The 18,056-nt window shown below is 34.4% G+C and overlaps 1 protein-coding gene and 2 long non-coding RNA genes across 3 annotated transcripts; all 3 read right to left on the reverse strand.

Annotated features, from left to right (window-relative positions):
- Positions 1-6,974: 6,974 nt before the first annotated feature.
- Positions 6,975-8,144, reverse strand: LOC109159480. The gene is made up of 5 exons (XR_002050584.1): positions 8,006-8,144; positions 7,886-7,911; positions 7,740-7,797; positions 7,251-7,316; positions 6,975-7,079 (listed from the first exon to the last, which is right to left on the reverse strand). It is a non-coding gene; the product is annotated as an uncharacterized LOC109159480 (long non-coding RNA).
- A 916-nt stretch (positions 8,145-9,060) lies between these two features.
- LOC109159455 lies at positions 9,061-9,504 on the reverse strand. The gene is made up of 3 exons (XR_002050577.1): positions 9,433-9,504; positions 9,223-9,272; positions 9,061-9,120 (listed from the first exon to the last, which is right to left on the reverse strand). It is a non-coding gene; the product is annotated as an uncharacterized LOC109159455 (long non-coding RNA).
- A 4,204-nt stretch (positions 9,505-13,708) lies between these two features.
- On the reverse strand, positions 13,709-17,291 carry LOC109159427 (probable LRR receptor-like serine/threonine-protein kinase At3g47570). Its single transcript, XM_019307540.1, has 3 exons — positions 14,621-17,291; positions 14,121-14,505; positions 13,709-13,968 (listed from the first exon to the last, which is right to left on the reverse strand). The coding sequence occupies exons 1-3, from the start codon at positions 17,289-17,291 to the stop codon at positions 13,965-13,967; spliced, it is 3,060 nt and encodes a 1,019-aa protein (XP_019163085.1). The 3' UTR covers positions 13,709-13,964.
- Between the last annotated feature and the right edge of the window lie 765 nt (positions 17,292-18,056).

The raw sequence follows: 18,056 nt of genomic DNA on the forward strand, positions 1-18,056 counted from the left end.
TACGCAGATTCCTCCGGAGGTGGGCCAACCTTGGCCCTATGCGGTCTTGAGCTAGTAATCGGGTGTCCAACCATCCCAATACGAGCTTAGCTCAAGTCGACTGCCCCTTCTCAATCCCTTTGTTAGTATAATATTTGTATTGGCTATTTAAGTCAAAATTAACTTAGATTAAGAAAGGTTGTTGGTGTGTTATTTTAATTTGTTAGTTTCCTAATCTTGGAAGATATTGAAGATTGCCAAATCAAGGAGAATCAACAAGTATGGAAAACAAATAAGATTGGAGTTTCACATCCAAGGACATCATGGAAGTTTCCTATTCACTCTTGAAGGAAAAGATCTTGGAGATATGTTTCATATTATGATCTTTATTGAAAGCGAAAGAAAACTTGAAAAGTTTTTCTTTTTCGCAAGTTTGACCACTGTGTGGTATTTTAGGCATAACTCTCTCTAAATAGATCCAATTGAGTTGATTAAAATGTCATTGAAAATGTAACTCATGTGGCTACGTCTTTCTAGAAAAAATCATTCTCAAATTCGAATGGTAAGGTGCTCGAAAATTCTGTTGAAGTCATATCAGAGAATGCAGAGAAGCATTGTCTAAACTGGGATCAGAGAAAAGAAATTTGCCAGAAAAAGAATTTGCAATGAACTCTCAAACTAATTAATTGCAAAAGGAAAATGAGCAAAATCTTCAAAACATCCAATGTTGCAAGATTATAAAAGTTGTGGGATCAAATGTGTAAATTAACTAATAGTTGTAGGACAAAAAATGAAAAAATTAATAATTGATGACCAAATGTAAAAATAATTCAATAATCGTAGGGTTAAAAGTGGAAAACAATTCTTACCAAATATAATTAATAATTAATGATCTGTCATCTTTGTTAAGTCAACAAGTCAATGGCTTTTTTATTCCGAATATTCTGAAGACAAAAAATAACATACAAACTTTATTATATTTAATGCAAGGGAGGAAACATACGTATAGCTGCCAAGAGTATAAACGAATTGAATATAATATGTAAAATGTATAGGGATCGGAAGAGCAGTACGTGTAATACAGACACAAACACAACTAATATTCCTCTGGGTTTATCATATTCAAGTAATAAAATACAATTTGAATTAATTCTCCTGGTTACACAAATTGTCACCAACCTAGATTTTTTGAGAACAATTGTGAGAGTCGTATTCGGAATCGCTACTCGGATATACCTCTATTCATGAAGTTTATTTTATAGCACGTTTGGTTCACGGAATGAATTTTGAGGTAATAGGAATGCTATTCCATAAAGAATGGAATAGGCAAGGAATAGAATATGAATTGTATTCTATTGTTTGGTTCGCGGAAGTAATAGACTTTAGGAATTATATTAAAGTGTTTGGTTGATTTAAGGAATAGAAATGAAATATGTTTTAAAAGACATAAATGCCCTTATAAAAATATGTGATGGTGGCGATGGTGGTGGTGGTGGCGGAGGCAGTGGTGGTGGTGGTGGCGATGGTGGTGGTGGTGCTGGGGTGGTAGTGGTCGTGGTGGCGGTGGTGGGGGCGACGGTGGTGGTGGTGCGGTGACGGTTGTGGCAGTGGTGTTGGGGCGGCGACGGTTGTGGCGGTGGTGGTGGTAGCGGTGGCGGTGGTGCTGCTGGGTGGTGGTTCTGGTGGCGGTGGTGGTGGTGGCAGTGGTGGTGCTGGGGTGGTAGTGGTGGTGGTGGCGGTGGCAGTGGTGGGGGCGGCGACGGTTGTGGCGATGGTGGCGGTGGTGGCGGTGATGGTGGTGGTGGCGACGACGGTGGTGAATTAGGATAAATTTATACATAGGATAAAATAAATTAGGTTAAAGAAAAGGGTAAAAAAGAAAATAGATTCTAAAATCTATTCCTGAGCTTTTAGTAATAGGCTAATACCAGGGGGCCCTAGTAATAGCTATTACCTTATTTGAGATAATAGGCTATTACTAGGAATATTATTCCTAGTAATAGAAATGGTTACCAAACAAAGAAATAGACCTATTACTAAGAATACTATGTCATTCTTGGCCTATTCCATAAACCAAACGGGCCATTACTATTTCGACTGGGATCGTATTTTGTATTCTAATTGACAAAACTCCTGAAACTTTGAATGTCTTCATATTACAAGGTCCCAATTTATAGCATGTTACACGTATACTAATTTTCCACCTTTCATGGTTTCACCTTCAAGCACCTCAGCATGCATTCTTTGACCTTTGTCGGGCCGGGGTGTGGGGGGCCCTTAGGGTTGGGGTTCAGCCTTTTTTTGAAAGAATGCATTTTTTGACCTTTAATTTTTCCTTTTAATTTCACAGGCGGCAAATTATATTGTGCACCAGGGCGCATTGTGCGCCCTGGTCCAAAACGGGCCCAAAACGACGTCATTTTGGACCTTTTCGCGTGTTTGCTGTTAACTCCTTAAAAAAAATCTCATGTTCGAATGTACAGAATTGTATAATAGAATACACAGGATTTTATACCTGAAAACACAATTTTATAACTGAAAATTTCCATGTTTCAAATGTACAGAATTATATAATAGAATGCATAGAATTTTGTACCTGAAAACACAGAATTTTATAATTGAAAATTCATATGTTTCGAATGTACAAAATTATATAATAGAATACACAGAATTTTATACTTAAAAATACAGAACTTACCAAAACGATATCGTTTTGGGAGGCGTAGGCGCACATTGTTATGTGCACCCTGGTGCACGGTATAACGATTGTTCACAGGCATGACCAAACAAATAAACTGGGCCACTAGAGATCATGATCTGGTAAATGAATGTATGAGAGGTCCAATAATATTTGAGACTTTATTGGGACTCAAATTTTATGACTTGATCGCTTGTTAAATTAGAATTTCTTTTTGGTCAAAAGTATGTCAATAAAATAATAAAACAATACACAAACTTTTAAAGATTTTTATAAACTTTAAAATTTTGGAGGTATTCAATTCAAACTTTTAGTTATTTGATTAAGATTTTTAAAGAATTTTTTTAAAATAGGATGATATTAAATTAAAATTTTTAAAGAGTCTTTAAAAGTGCATTGATATTCAAAAAGTTATGAATTTTTATATATAACATTTTTTATATTAGGTCTTTTATAGTCTTTTTCTTCTCAAATATAAATAGTAGAAATCAATCTCTCAACCCATTTCTAAACTTTAATTTCTTTCTATCTAAGCTCTATTTATTAATGGGTTGCAAATGATTAATGGTTTGGTTACTAGCATAGTTTCCAGAAAATGAATCATATTTTCCTTTTCTTAATAGCACATATGTTTCTACTTCTTGCATATATGGATATTTGATAAGAGTCAAAGACACCTAGTTTTAGGGTCTCATTAGGGTGTATTTTGAGTTAATTATGATCTTTTGTGACTATTTCTAGGCCATTTAAGCTAAAATTGTGCATTGTTCTATAAAATATCACCACACTTTATATTTTATGATTTTGTAGGACAATTTGGCTGAAAACGAGGCAAAATAATAAACCATCACTAATCTTCATGTGCTTTCCTTTTCTCTCGCAATAATGCTATTAAAATGATACAAATACTCTACTTTTGGTACATCTAAGGTTCAAAAATTCAGCTTTTGACTTCTTTTTTTTTTTTTTTTTTTTTTAAATTCTAATTTATAATTTATGTTAATAAACTAGAAGGCTTTTGACAATAATGTACAATTGAGAGCACTGCAACTATATTTTCCCTTTAATTTCTTTCCCTCTTTTGGTAAATGATGGCTTTGTGTTTCCTACTCCCTTATTTCTGTCTGACTTATCTTTTCCTTTGAACACAACTTTTAGATCATCAATCCTTTTGAAATTCACCAAGCACACTTATCTCTTGTCTGCTTGTCATGTGTCTTAAGCAACTATTATTGATCTGTCACACGTCTTTTTTCCTTTGGTTACAACTTGTTTTTAAAATTAAGCATTTTTTTAGACACCCAAACTAATATGTATTTTCCTGTTACTTCTCGATCTTTATTTTCTAGAATATAATGATCTCCCACTATTACTTTGCGCTTGAGCGATTCTTCTTTCTCACTCACTATAATAATCAAATGGAAAACAAAAAGGCCAATTCAGGTCTAGTAAGAGAATCTTCAATAGTTGAACATGGGACTATATATATTAATCTTCACAATTTTGATTGGCTAATCTTCAACTGTTCACCGCATTCTATGGTGGCAAAGAGCCACCAAGTTTTGTGGAGTGAAAATCAATTTTGGTCACTCTCTGGTGCTTGCGGCCGCAAGTGGTTCCAGCCCATTCACAGAAATGAGTGGACTCATTCCAAAAAGCAGTAAATTGAAAAGGATCGGTTACTAAGCGCAAATTATGCTGTGCAACCGTGTGTACCATGTATGGTGCACACGGTTGCAAAAACAACGTCATTTTGACTAAAAACGCGTGTCTCACTTAAAAAAAAAAAAAAAAAAAATCAGATTCGATTTTCGGCAATAGCATTTTTTTGTACACAATTTGAATTATATATTCACAAATTCATAACTATATATCCACAAATTCATAACTATATATCCAGAGTAAATTAATAACACAAAATCCAGAATGAATGAACTAATTATCCACAGTGAAAATGAACTAAATATCCACAATGAATGAACAACATAATTCTGTTGAGGGGAATCGAAACTGATTTTTTTCTTTAAATGGGATGCGTGTTTTTAGTCAAAACAACGTCGTTTTGCATGGTGCACACGGTTGCACAGCATAACTATTGATTACTATGACCCTGTTTGGTAAATAGTTATTAGTTAATAGCCGTTAGCTGTTAGCTAATTGGGTTAATTAGATGGTATAACTAGTTGATAACATTAGCTAATTGTAGAAAGGTGTTTGGTAAATTAGTTGTTAGCTGATAACTGTTTGGTATAATTTCTTTTCTCAAAAAGCTAATTGAAAAAGTGCTTTGAGCAGCTTTTTTAATTTTAATATTTTGGAGTTGATTTTTTAACTAAGTTAAACAATTAATAGTGGTCAAATAAGCCAAATTGGTTGATAGGCTAATATTTTACCAAACTGGACCTATGCTTGCTTTTATTGATTGCAATGCTTGGCCTTGGTGATCTGTTTAGTTTCCAGGTTTGGAGAGGGGGGTGGAAGTATTGGCGAATTATGTTGTGCATCCGTATGCACCATGTACGTCGTTTTATTAAAAACGTACGTCTTACTTAAAAAAAAAAAAAAATTAATTTTGATTCCCAGCAACAACATTATATTGTGCATAATTTGAACTAAAATTCCAAAATCGATGAACTAAAATTCCAGAATCTATATATGAACTAAAATTGAACTAAAATTCCATAATGAATGAACTAAAAATCCATAATGAATGAACTAAATATCTATAATGAATGAACTAAATATCCAACATGAATGAAAAAAAATCAATTTCGATTCACGTCTAAATATCCATAATCAATGAACTAAAATTCCAGAATCTATGAACTAAAATTCCAGAATCTATAAATAACATAATGCTGTTGAGGAAAATCGAAACTGAATTATTTTTTAAGTGAGATGAGCGTTTTTAATAAAACGACGTCGTTTTTGCATCCGTATGCGGATGCACAACATAACAATCCGGAAGTATTGAAATGGAAGAATGCGGAGAAAACTAAAACAATGATTGTATGGAGTAGTAGTATAGAGAAGCTCATTTTGTAGATATAAAACACTTCACTTTGGGTTGAATTGCATACATTAGAATATAGAAGCACTAGTACAGAATTGCAGATAGGCAACCATTGTAAAAGACAATAGGCGACGATTGTACAATGGTTGCCTATAAGAGGCTCACGTAAAGGCATTGACTTTACGCACAATCGTCGCGCATTGTCAGTAATACGCGACCATTCTTGACCAAGAATGGTCGCGTATTGTTTTTATTATTTTTTTATACAAAAGTTTTACGCGACCGTTCTTGGCCAGGAATGGTCGCATATTGTTGATTTAAAAAATAAAAAAAAAATTAAAAATAATTTTAAAACTATATTTTTTTTACACCATGTACAATTACATATTTACAATTCTAAATTAAAAATAATTAAAAACTACAAAAGAAAATATTAGATTTTAGTTTTTCCCCAAAAGAACTATTCAAAACGGGAGTAAAAGGGGGGAGAAAAAAGACCTTTCCAAGAGTCCTTAATAGTTTGCCATACCTGAATGGAAACGTCGAAATAGCGCCTCCCAAGGCCTTTCCAAGAGTCCTTAATATCGTCCATTTGTATCTCAGCAAAATGAAGCTCGACTCGGTATATGCCTTTCTTTAACCCAACACCATAATACCTCAATGAGCTCGGGGATATCCGGACTGTTTTGTAGAGTTCATAGTCTAAGTGTTCGGGATCTGAGAAAACGAATGAGCTGTATAGTTCTGTCCATTCGGGTTGTTAATGAATATTCCAGAACTGCTCACTGCCCACTGCTTGTTCGAGCTCATGTAGAACGACGCTGGGCCTAGCATCTCCGAATCATCATCAAACTGAAACCCATCCACAGTTACTATTTGATTTCCACCACATTTGATCGAAAGTGAAGCTGAAATGGACAAAATGGTTCCGTTAAGCGATCATCCACTAGTTCGATCGTCTCTTTCTTGTTGCAAAATTTTAGTGTATACTTACTTGATGAAGCTTTCTTAGTGCACACCGAATTTTTCGTCAAGCAAGCACTATCATCAAAGTTTTGCATAGAAAGGTAAGAAAATATAATCTATTATCCACGTTTAAACATTTAATGATCTGCTCAGATTGCATATTCCATCAACAAAAGCGCACTAAAACAGAATAAACCAAATACCCAATTAAGCTATGAATTGTTGTCACTAACCTGCGCGGACGTGACCTTTTTTCGCTAGTGATCAAAGTGCCAACAACATTTCTGAAAAAAGAAAAAAATATATGGAGGCATCTCGATACATAAAAATCTTCAAAGTTGAGGGTCGTAGGAGTAGGCTCACAGTGAAATATATGACTTATTGGCAGGTATAGTTCCAGAGATTTGATTGAACGAGATATCTCTGAGGCAAGGACCGATCAATAGAAAAAGGCAACAAGGTACAACTTTAGCACTGTTTTCTCGTTAAAATCCTCGGTTTCAACCACACAACAGAAGAAAAGCTCAATATATATATATATATATATATATATATACAAATGTAAATTCTTGGATAAATCCAGACAGGACATACAAGAAAAGCGTGTTAGTTATGATGTTTGCGGGTAGCTCCCCGCTCAAGTTATTGCTTCCAAGGTACCTGCGATGCACATGATTCATATTTATCCGTGAATATATATATATACATATAAGAAAAAATATCGATGTCTTTAATTTCCTCTGCAAGTAACATTATTTTGTGAAGTCGGAGAGAATAGATCTTACAAGTACTCTAAAGAGGTGAAGTCTTTATATGAGTTTGGTATTATTGAGCCAAATTCACATGTATAATACTTTCTCCACTAACACAACACAAATAAAGCTATACCATTCCAACACTAGTATAATTAAGTTGGCGTGATTATAACTGCTTGCTAGTTTTGAGTGTTAATAACTATACTTCCACTGAAATGCTTCAAAAGATTACCTTTTTGAGATGATAACAGCAATGATGGCACTGAAGTAAGAATCAAATGGATTGGATTGCACACAATACAGTAGCAAGCATATAAAGAAAAATCACCTTGAGCCATTTTTCTTTCAAGCATTGACAGTTGACAAAGTATTTGTTTGTTGGGTCCCTGAGCATGAAATTCATAAGATATCTATCAGCATTAGGAAATAGTACTCAACTCCATAAGCATCTGCAAGAGACGGGTTCAACTTTACCTTGAAAACATTTGTAACTAAGTCACCTGTAAGATAAATAAAAGATTTTCATTAGTATATTGCATTTACTTCAAATTAACTGTTTGCACAAAAGCAGCAATTGAAGGAACAGATATCCACATCATTATTTATATGAGATAACGGTGCTGGCTTCTTTGGATCTGATATGAAGACACCTCCTCCTGGATCAGCAATAACTGCACTCACAAATTCAATTGCATGTTTTAGCAATGTCTTGCAATTCTATTGCAGGATAACAAAGGAAAAAAATAAATAAAATGTGACCAACCTCTACAGTACAAGGATTGATTAAAACAGGATCATATAATGCCTATGAAAATATAGACTATTTAGGTGTTGCTGTTCTATCAACAACATTGAATGGGGTAGAGATACCATCTGTAATCAAGTATCAAGCAAATTTGGATTTGAAATAGACCAAAAAAGTGCAATGCAAATAAATAAATGTTGAATTTATAGATATATGAATAGATAAAATATACCCATCTCAAGTTCAGGCAGAGCGCTATGGGGCCATATATTTCGTCCGCAATATGATGAATATCTACAAGGACAGAGAAGACATAATCTTTACAAGGATAGAAAAGAGCATAATCTTTAAGCAATATGAAATATATAACTGCAGAAACTCAAAGGTGACATACAAAAATTTTACAGATTTGATACATGGAAATTAATCAGAGGTATGATGGATATTAAAGAAGAGATCTTAACCGTTCAATAAGGGATTTCTCAGTTGAGGATCCTTTCAGTGTATCTGTGTAATAAACATCAAGTAGCAGTGAGAAAGTCCAAGGAAACATGAAATATATGTAAAGTTTCAGAAAACAGCACAAAGAGCAGGTTAAAGTGTTAAACATAACATGTGATGCATATAAATTTATAGAAAAAACATGATTAAATGGTGAATAAAGGAAAATAAATCCCTGGCATAAGTCCCAAGGCCATATCAAATCTAAGATTAAATGGTGAATAAAGGAAAATAAAATCCCCAAGCACAAACTTGCATATGGAGTTCAATACAGACAGTATGAGGATGGCAGCCATTAGAGATGGAACAAACAACCAAATATTAGAGAATAGCAATACATTCATTCATAGAACAATGAAAAAAAAAAACACTATGATTTAAGGATTGATCATGGGATAAGTTTAGTTACCTTTTATGAGGATCTCCCAGCTCCTGTTTCACACTTTCTGGCAGGTTGGCTAATCTGATAAGAAAAAATTTCTTTACAACTCAATCTTTATAATGTTATATCCAAATAAAACATCACATATATGATATATCTATGGTGTCAAGAATATATTCTTACCTAGGTGAAAGAAGAAGTAGGTTTCGACGCAACAAAGTATACTCAGGAACCTAAAAAAACAAAAAGGATGAGAATGCAAAACACATATAACAAGCTGACATCATACTGATAATGCAGCTTCAATAATCTGACAGCTAGCCAAATTACAATTACAACTTTCTATCTAAAAGATTAACAGATGTATTGTGTAACTATGATTTACCCTAAAACATCTGAAATTGACAGAATTCCAAGGCTGTTCGGCCCAAAGCCCTCTTCAATTTTCGCCGATAAGTCAGCATTGATTCAATCAAATTCATCAGAAATGAAATCATCAGTAAACCTGCACAAGTTGGCACCAGAATAACGTAACGCTCTACCCAATTTAAACACCGAAACGTAAATGCAACAGGATACTGAGAGCCGTGCACTTCAATAATCTGACTTCTCGGTGATGACACCAAACAGAGAAAACTCACTTTGTGCGACGAAACTCGGGAGGAGCACGACGCCATTGCTGCAAAAGCTCGGCAAGTGAGTAGTTCTGCGACGTGGTGGCGGTGGGTCGCCGGGCGAGAGCAGCGGCGTTCGGAACAGAGCCTCGGTCGGATGGGAGCAGATCGGCGTGCTGAGAGTATGAGATCGATGGAATATTTCGTTCTGATCTGATTAGATGATGGGCACGGGACGACACAGATCTAGGGTTAATCTTAGGCAACGATTTATATTAGGAATGGTTGCCAATTATAAAACAAGTTCTATTTTAAGGCAACCATTTCTATTAGAAATGGTTGCCCTTTTATAAATCAATTTTTTTTTAAATAAATACAAAATACAATGGACAACCATTACAGCTAACAATGGTAGTGGATTATTAATCACTTATTTACAAAATTGCCACCGCGAATTTTTGGACTAAGATTAGACAACCATTCTTTCAACAATGGTGGCCTATGGTCAATCTTCTATGTTCAATTTTGTACTAGTGAAGTTACCTAATTTATAAAGCTGGCTAGGGCTAGCGTTAACGATTAATAATTGGGAAAATTACTTTATTTTTAGTTTTCTAATTATATTTGTGATACAGACTTAGTTCATGAATTATATGTGTCATTGTTTTAATTCATAAGTTATATGTAAAGTGTTAAATTTTTTTTGTTTTTTTAATCAAGGGAAAGGCAACACTCAGTGTCTTACAACTGACACCCTTCTAGCATGGTGCTACCCTTGGGCAAGCTAATTGAATCCACCCTCAATGCACCCGAAACATAAGGAAGAGATTCCTCTCATTCCACCCGTGTATTATTCGAGTGACACACTTCTTTAACGATCAAATGTCAATCACCACGTTTTGCTCTCTTTAGGCATATTGGAATGAAATATCTCAGTTTTTGGGCAATGTTTGGTAATAGTGGATTCGTCAAAATTTTGACGAATCGACCACTTCAGCGTTTAATTTTGACCTTGGTTAAACTGCTAAAGAAGATGCTTGGTTATTCAACGGTTTGGAGCAACGGTTTGCTCCAAACCGTTGAAAATGCAAATTCTACAATTTGTAGCGTTTGCATTTAGCGTTTTGCAAAAAAAATTCTTTTTTAAAAACGCCCTCTGTATTTGAAAAAAAAAAAATTTGTTTACTGTGGAGTCGTTTCAACTCCGTGAATGCAAGAGCCAGTTTGGCTAGCTCACTGCTTGCCCATCAACGGATGGACAAGCTTTATGTATGTTTAACTTGGAGCCTTGAGGCTCCTTTTCCCATGCCACTTTTCCCATCAATGAGAAAAAATGGCAAAACTAAGGGAGCTGAACCGACTCCTCTTATATTTTTCTTATTTTTTTTAAAGAGTTTATTTCTTCTATAAAATAATAATAATAATAATAATAATAATAATAATAATAATAATAATAATAATAATAATAATAATAATAATTATTATTATTATTATTATTATTATTATTATTATTATTATTATTATTATTATTATTATTATTATTATTATTATGAAATGAAATATATGATACGCTTTAGGTCATTTTACATGTTAATCGCTAATTTATACAATTAATTTTACCAAATATCTTTTTACTAACCGCTGATACAATTAGCTAATCAAACCTGTTAATATAATTCGTTATTTGCTAGCTAGCCACTAACACAATCCGTTAACTGTTGATTGCCAAACAAGGCCTTTGTTTTTCCATTCTCTGCTTTAGTCGTTGATATTCCTCAAATCCATCAATTTATTAAATAACATTGGTGTGAGAAATAGTTCTTGATGGACTAAAATTATCACTTCGCTCATAACTTAAATTTTAAAGATAATTACACATATAACTCAGGAGCATGATTGAAAAATTGTTAGGCACTCTTCGAGTGCTATGGGCGCCTAGCGCGGGCATCTAGGCGGTGATTAATCTGCGCCTAGGCGCCCATGTATTTTCTATTCTTTTAAAAAAATTCTTTAAAATTTTTAATTTTGTTTAGACTTGATAATTATTTTAAATTTTTTTAGACTTAATAATTATAAACTATTTAATATTTTAATAGTTAATACTAATATATTAAGTATTAGTCTAAAAACATCTAGAGTTTAAATAATTTAGGGTTATTTTGCTCAAAATGATGTTGTTTCGAGTGAAATAATCCATTTTAAAAAGAAGGAAACAATAGCTAATCGATCGACTAAGTAACCTAGTCGGTGCCTAGGAGGCATAGGCGGCGCTTAGGTGGCCTAGTCAATCAGCTGCCTAGACCACTAATTATGGTGATACACTAGGCAGCCAACCAGCACCTAGCGCCTAGGTGCCGATTAATCGGTGCTTAAGCGAGATTTTTGTAACAGGAGTAAGCCAGTACTACATGTATAATTGAAGGACAAATAAAATACAATTTTTTTAAATAATTCAATAATAATAAATTAATTTATACGCAGTATTAGATTTTCAAGGTTAACTAATTTATATTACAATTTTTTTTTCGTGTAAAATTTTTTACAGGTTTCCTACAAGTTATCGGTAATAATATTGTTGACATGAAATTTTTTATTAGTTTTTTTTTTTTTTTTTTTTTTTTTTTTTTTTGTATTTTTCTTCTTTCACCTTCATATTATAATTTTGTTTGGTATTTTTCTTTTTTCCTAAACATATAGGTTTGTTCTGCGTTTTTCGCTTCTCGTTTCTCCGATACCAAACTCTGCAGAGCAGGTCTATACAGAGCAGGCCTGATCAGAGAAACCAAAAGCAAAAAAAGCAAAGCAAGCCTATACGTTTAAGAAAAAAAATATGATAAAAAAATAATACGAAGGCAAAAGAAGAAAAATACCAAAAAAACAAATAAAAAATTACATGTCAACAATATTATTACCGATAATCTGTAAAAAGTTCTTGACGAAAAAAAAAATTATGATTTATGGCTCTAAATATCACTTCTTATAGTGCGGCATGAATAATCAGGAGTAGTTCATGGTGCGAAATGACTCTTTAGTCAATTATATTTAAATTTATTTGATTGCCCATGAAACTTTTTTCTAAATATATAAATAAAATTCCCACCGATAGTGTATTTCTTGACCTCAATGGTCGTGAATCGACCCCATCCACGTAGGTGATTAGCGCATGGAACGTCTATTCAATTGTCCATAGACTCAAGCCATTTCAAAATAGGCACATGGCGTGACCAACTTGGTAAGCCACTAGTGGAACACCACGTTGTTCTTGTCAACAAGATCTCGACACGTGTTCCCAAACATGCGCTATAAAAAGCTACGATTCTTTGATGTATACAATACCACCTTTTATTTTTATACCTCCACCATTTTCTTAGCTTGGTACCCACATTCCATATTGTCTCTACATAATAATTGCCATCATTATTAGCACCCACTGTGGGTTGCAAATGATTAATGGTTTGGCTAAGGAGATCAATGGATAGCACCCACTGTGGGTTGCAAATGATTAATGGTTTGGCTAAGGAGATCAATGGATTGTATTACTTAGAAACACCTATTATGAAGAATGTTTTTTTTTTTTGTCAGACCACGAGGTGTCCTGAGCAAGCCCAAATTATAGAAGGCATCTTTAAGTCCGTAACATACTTAGACTAATCCACGCGAGGTGTCCTGAGCATGCCTTAATTATAGGAGGCACCTTTAAACTCGTACCATAGTTAGATTAATCTATGTTTGCACAAGACCGGCCCAATTGAGGGGCAAAGTGCTGGCCATATTGATTTTTTCATATTAAAGGGGGTTCGAACTCCTGACCTCTCTTAAGAGATAAGAGTGCACGGTTGCTCACGTCAACCAAGTTGGTTACCTATTATGAAAAATGTTAATGCTACTAGCATAGTTTCTAGAAAATGAATCATTTTCCTTTTCTTAATAGCACATATGTTTCTACTTCTTGCTTTGAGTTTTTACATGTATATTCTGGGTGTTTTTCTATTGCAATTATCAATAAACTCCAGAGAGTGCAGAGAAACATTGTCTAAACTTAGGGAGAAAAGAAATTTGCAGGAAAAAGAAGTTGCAATGAACTCGCAAACTAATTAACTGCAAAAGGGAAAGGAGCAAAATCTTCAAAATATCAAAATTAACCAACATCACAAATGAAATAAAATCAAATCAAATTCTCAATCAAATACAATTGCAATGAATTGAATCAATCCCCATAATTTGCTCCCTTACGCGATCTAGTCTCTGATCTGCTGATTGGATTGTTGACGTTGCAAACTCCGCTGCTACCTTACTTGATACAACCCTGCTCTAACTTTGATAGATCGGCATGGTAGTATGACATCGTCCAATATTGAATATGGCATGAAACAAAAACATTACAGTAATAAATAAGTATAAATTACCAATAGAAGAAAATTTGTAATGCTCTAATTTAAGTACCGTCACAAATAAATTATATTTCACCGAGGAATGGTCCCAATGTCTCCAAGTTCCACAAGGGTGTCTTTGATTGAATGTAACTCCTTAACGGCATTGCCAATGCTCATTCTGTCCCTGGGTAACTCCATGGAACAAGCTATTCCAATCTTAAAAATTGATACAAGGCATTCTATTATATGGTTCTGAAGTACAAGACTTTTAGGTGTTGCATAAGCTTTGTTGTGGAATAGCTTTGGATCCACAATCTCAGTGACTTTCTCAGGCATGCTCATTCTAACATAGTTATGAAGAGTTAAGCCATTATTGCAGATATCACTAGTAGGACTTTTATTGGTAAATATTTCTAGCAAAAGGATTCCATAGCTATACATATCACCAAATGTTGATAGGTCACTTCCCATTCCATACTCTGAAAAAAGTCAAATTCAAGCATTAGTATTCTTTCACAAAAAAATATAATCTAAAAGTTTTTATGTTTAATTAGAAGTGATTCTCTAATAAAAGTTTCAAGGAGAATAGCCTACCTGGAGCTGCATATCCAAAAGTTCCTTTAATTCCAGTAGATGAACTCGCTTGGTTAGATGTAACTTCTGTGGGAAGAAACTTTGCTAATCCAAAATCAGCCACGTGAACAACTAAGTCTCCATCCAACAAAATATTGCTTGGCTTCAAATCACAATGTACTAAACATGTCTCCAAATGATTATGAAGATAATCAAGCGCATTTACCACATCAATTGCGATATTTACCCTCTGTAACAAGTTCAAAATCATTGAATCTTTATTCTCTCCTGTGTCTTTTGAGTGATTGTGCAACCAATTGTCCAGACTACCATTGATCATATACTCATAGACAATGGCCAAGAAGTCGTTACCCTCATGGTCAATGCTACAACAAGCTGTCAAAATTTTTACCAAGTTTCGGTGCTTAATTTGCCTCAATGCTTCACATTCCGCCAAAAAGCTCTTGGATGCTCCTCTCACTTGAAGCTTGAACACTTTAATTGCAACTATTCCCAAACTACCATCAAGAATGCCTTTGTAAACAGTGCTGAATTTTCCAAAACCAATTATGTTGGATTTAGAAAATTCATTAGTTGCTTTCTGGATATCCCAATATGACAACTTAGGCATGAACTCTGTTGTTGCATCCAGCGTTAAAGGCTGCTTGTTCTTCTGCTTGTAAATGAGCACAATAAGAGCCACAATTATCAGCAAAATCAATGTCCCACTCGAAAATAAAATTGCCAACTTTTGACTATGGGACAAATGTTGTCTTTCCCCTTCTCTTGGGCATGTTGGCAACCCAAATTGCGGAATACCTCCGCAGAGGTTATTGCCATTAACCTCAACTTCAGTCCAGTTCTTAAAAATTCCTTTACTCGGTATCTCTCCTTCCAAATGATTAAAGGATAGATTGAGCTGCTCCAAGTACTGAAGTTCACCAAAAAATTTTGGTATTTTTCCGGTGAAATTATTACTAGATAGATCTAAATTCTGAAGGCTTTTTAATGAACTGAAAGAATGAGGGATAACTCCATTAAAAAAATTGAAACTAATGTTGAGATCAATCAAGCCACTTATTGTCCCTAGGCTACTTGGAAGTGTGCCTGAAAGCCTGTTATTTGATAGATCCAATAACACCAAAATTTTCAACCCACCAATCTCTGAAGGAAAAGGACCGCTTATGCAATTATAAGAAAGGTCTACCTTTACAAGAGATGAAGTGGGGGGGAAAAGTTCCTTTGGAAGGTGGCCAGTGAGATTGTTTTTTGAAAGACCAAGAATGGATAAAAACATGGATTTTCCTAGACTAGATGGTATAGAACCTAGTAGATTATTTGAGGATAGGTATAGTATACTGAGCATTGACAGATTCCCCAAAGAAGTTGGAATCTCACCTGAAAATTTGTTTTCTCCAATCTCCAAAACATAAAGCTTTGGTAGCCTTCCAATTGTGGTTGGAATAGTACCATTAAGCTGGTTTCTTGTCAAGTCCAGAAGTTCCAAGTCACCGAGAAGATGTATTTCATTTGGGATATTTCCATATATGAGATTCCCATACATTGTCAACCCCATAAGCCTTGTAAAATTGGCTATATATTTTGGGAAAACCCCTCCGAAATTGCAAGAATGAAAGAGTAGGGATCGCAATGTAGCAGAACTATTGAGAAGAGAAAAGGTGAAATCTAAGTCAGTGGATTTTCCATCGCCAAGAGGATTACTGCTTAGCCCAAAATACTGTAATTGTTTGAGCTGACTAAATGTGGGCACTCTCCCAGTAAAACCATTATATGCAACATCAAGCTCTCGTAGTTTTGTGATATTTGACATTGAGTTTGGAAGCGGGCCTATGAAAAGATTAGAATAAATATTGAAATACTCAAGATTGGGAAGAGTAGAGCCTATACTTGAAGGAAGATAGCCTCGGATTCGATTTTCAGAGAGCACTAAACTTTTCAAGGATGAAAGGTTGAAAATGGAGGTGGGGAGGGTCCCAGACAAGTTGTTAAACCCTAATGAAAGGTAGGAAAGTTTAACAAGTTTGCCAAAAGAGGTAGGGACCTCTCCTACAAAGTTGTTATCACTGAAAGAAAGAGAATGGAGGGAAGTAAAATTGGCTATGTAAGCTGGTATCTCTCCAACCAAATTGTTTTCTGAAACATCAAGGTATTGAAGCTTGAGCATTGATTGAAACTCCAAAGGGAATTTGCCAGTAAGGTTATTACGACTCAAACCCAGATTCACCAAATTAAAACACAGAGAAATGGTTTTTGGTATTTCACCTGAGAATGAATTGTTTGTGAGATCCAAAACCTGCAATCTTCTAAGTTTACCAATTTCATTTGGAATGGTGCCTCTAAAACTATTGTTGTAGAGCACCAATTCCGTGAGAAAACTCAAGTTACCAACAGAGGGTGACAAAGGGCCTTGGAGTTTGCTGGAATGAAAATCAACTTTGGTCACTCTCTTGTGTTTGCGACCACAAGTGATTCCAACCCATTCACAGAAATGAATGGACTCATTCCAGGAAGCAGTAAATTGAAGAGGATCTTTTGCTATACTTGCCCTTAGTGAAAGCAATGCTTGGTAATCAGTATAATTTCCAAGTTCAGAAAGAGAGGTGTTGCAAAGTAAGAATGTAAAGAAAACATAAGAAATGGCACGGAGAACTAGTAATGATGAAGAGCTCATTTTGTATTAAGAAAAAGTGTAAATGTGTAGTTGTACTTTTACGATACACAACTGAGTTTATATAGGTCCAGCACCGCTAAAAATAATAGAATTTTCGACCACCTGAAAGTGGTCTTAAATCAAGTCGAAAGTCTTGTTCCATCACTTTTGCTATCCGAAAAAACCTTTGTTGCTATTTTCGACCACTTTTTACTTTTGACTTGATTTAAGATCACTTTTAGATGGTCGTATATTCCATAATTTCCAGTAGTGCAGCTTCATAGTTACCAAATATGTAAACGATTTAATAGTTATTATCAGACCAAAACTTAATAGTCGAGACCAAATATAAAAATAATTCAACAACCGGAAACTAAATGTGAAAAAAAAAAAAATCTTACCGAATACTCCGTATAATTAATAATTACTGATCTGTCATATTTGTTAAGTCAACATTCACCTAAAAAAAATCTTTGTTAAGTCAACAAGTCAATGGCTTTTTTATTCCGAAGATTCTGAAGACAAAAAGATAACATACAAACTTTATTATATTTATTTAATGCAAGGGACTAGGGAGGAAACATACATATAGCTGCCAAAGAGTATAAACGAATTGAATATAATATGTAAGATGTATAGGGATCGGAAGAGGTTAGTTAAGGAAAAGATGTACGTGTAATACAGACACAAACAAACAACTAACATTCCTTTGGGTTTATTACAATTTAACCCAATAAAGAAGAGTTTGTAGCCATCCAACATGACAAGTTGCATTTTTTTTTTTCT

This window comes from Ipomoea nil, unplaced genomic scaffold (assembly GCF_001879475.1).
Source record: "Ipomoea nil cultivar Tokyo-kokei standard unplaced genomic scaffold, Asagao_1.1 scaffold2827, whole genome shotgun sequence".
In the NCBI taxonomy this organism is placed as follows: domain Eukaryota; kingdom Viridiplantae; phylum Streptophyta; class Magnoliopsida; order Solanales; family Convolvulaceae; genus Ipomoea; species Ipomoea nil.

What these genes read in the sequence shown, in the direction of transcription:
- LOC109159427 (XM_019307540.1), bottom strand. Translation starts at nt 17,291, where the DNA reads ATGAGCTCTTCATCATTACTAGTTCTCCGTGCCATTTCTTATGTTTTC. An exon ending in TTTTGGATATGCAGCTCCAG is followed by an intron (nt 14,506 to 14,620) that starts GTAGGCTATTCT and finishes GACTTTTTTCAG; the next exon opens with AGTATGGAATGGGAAGTGAC.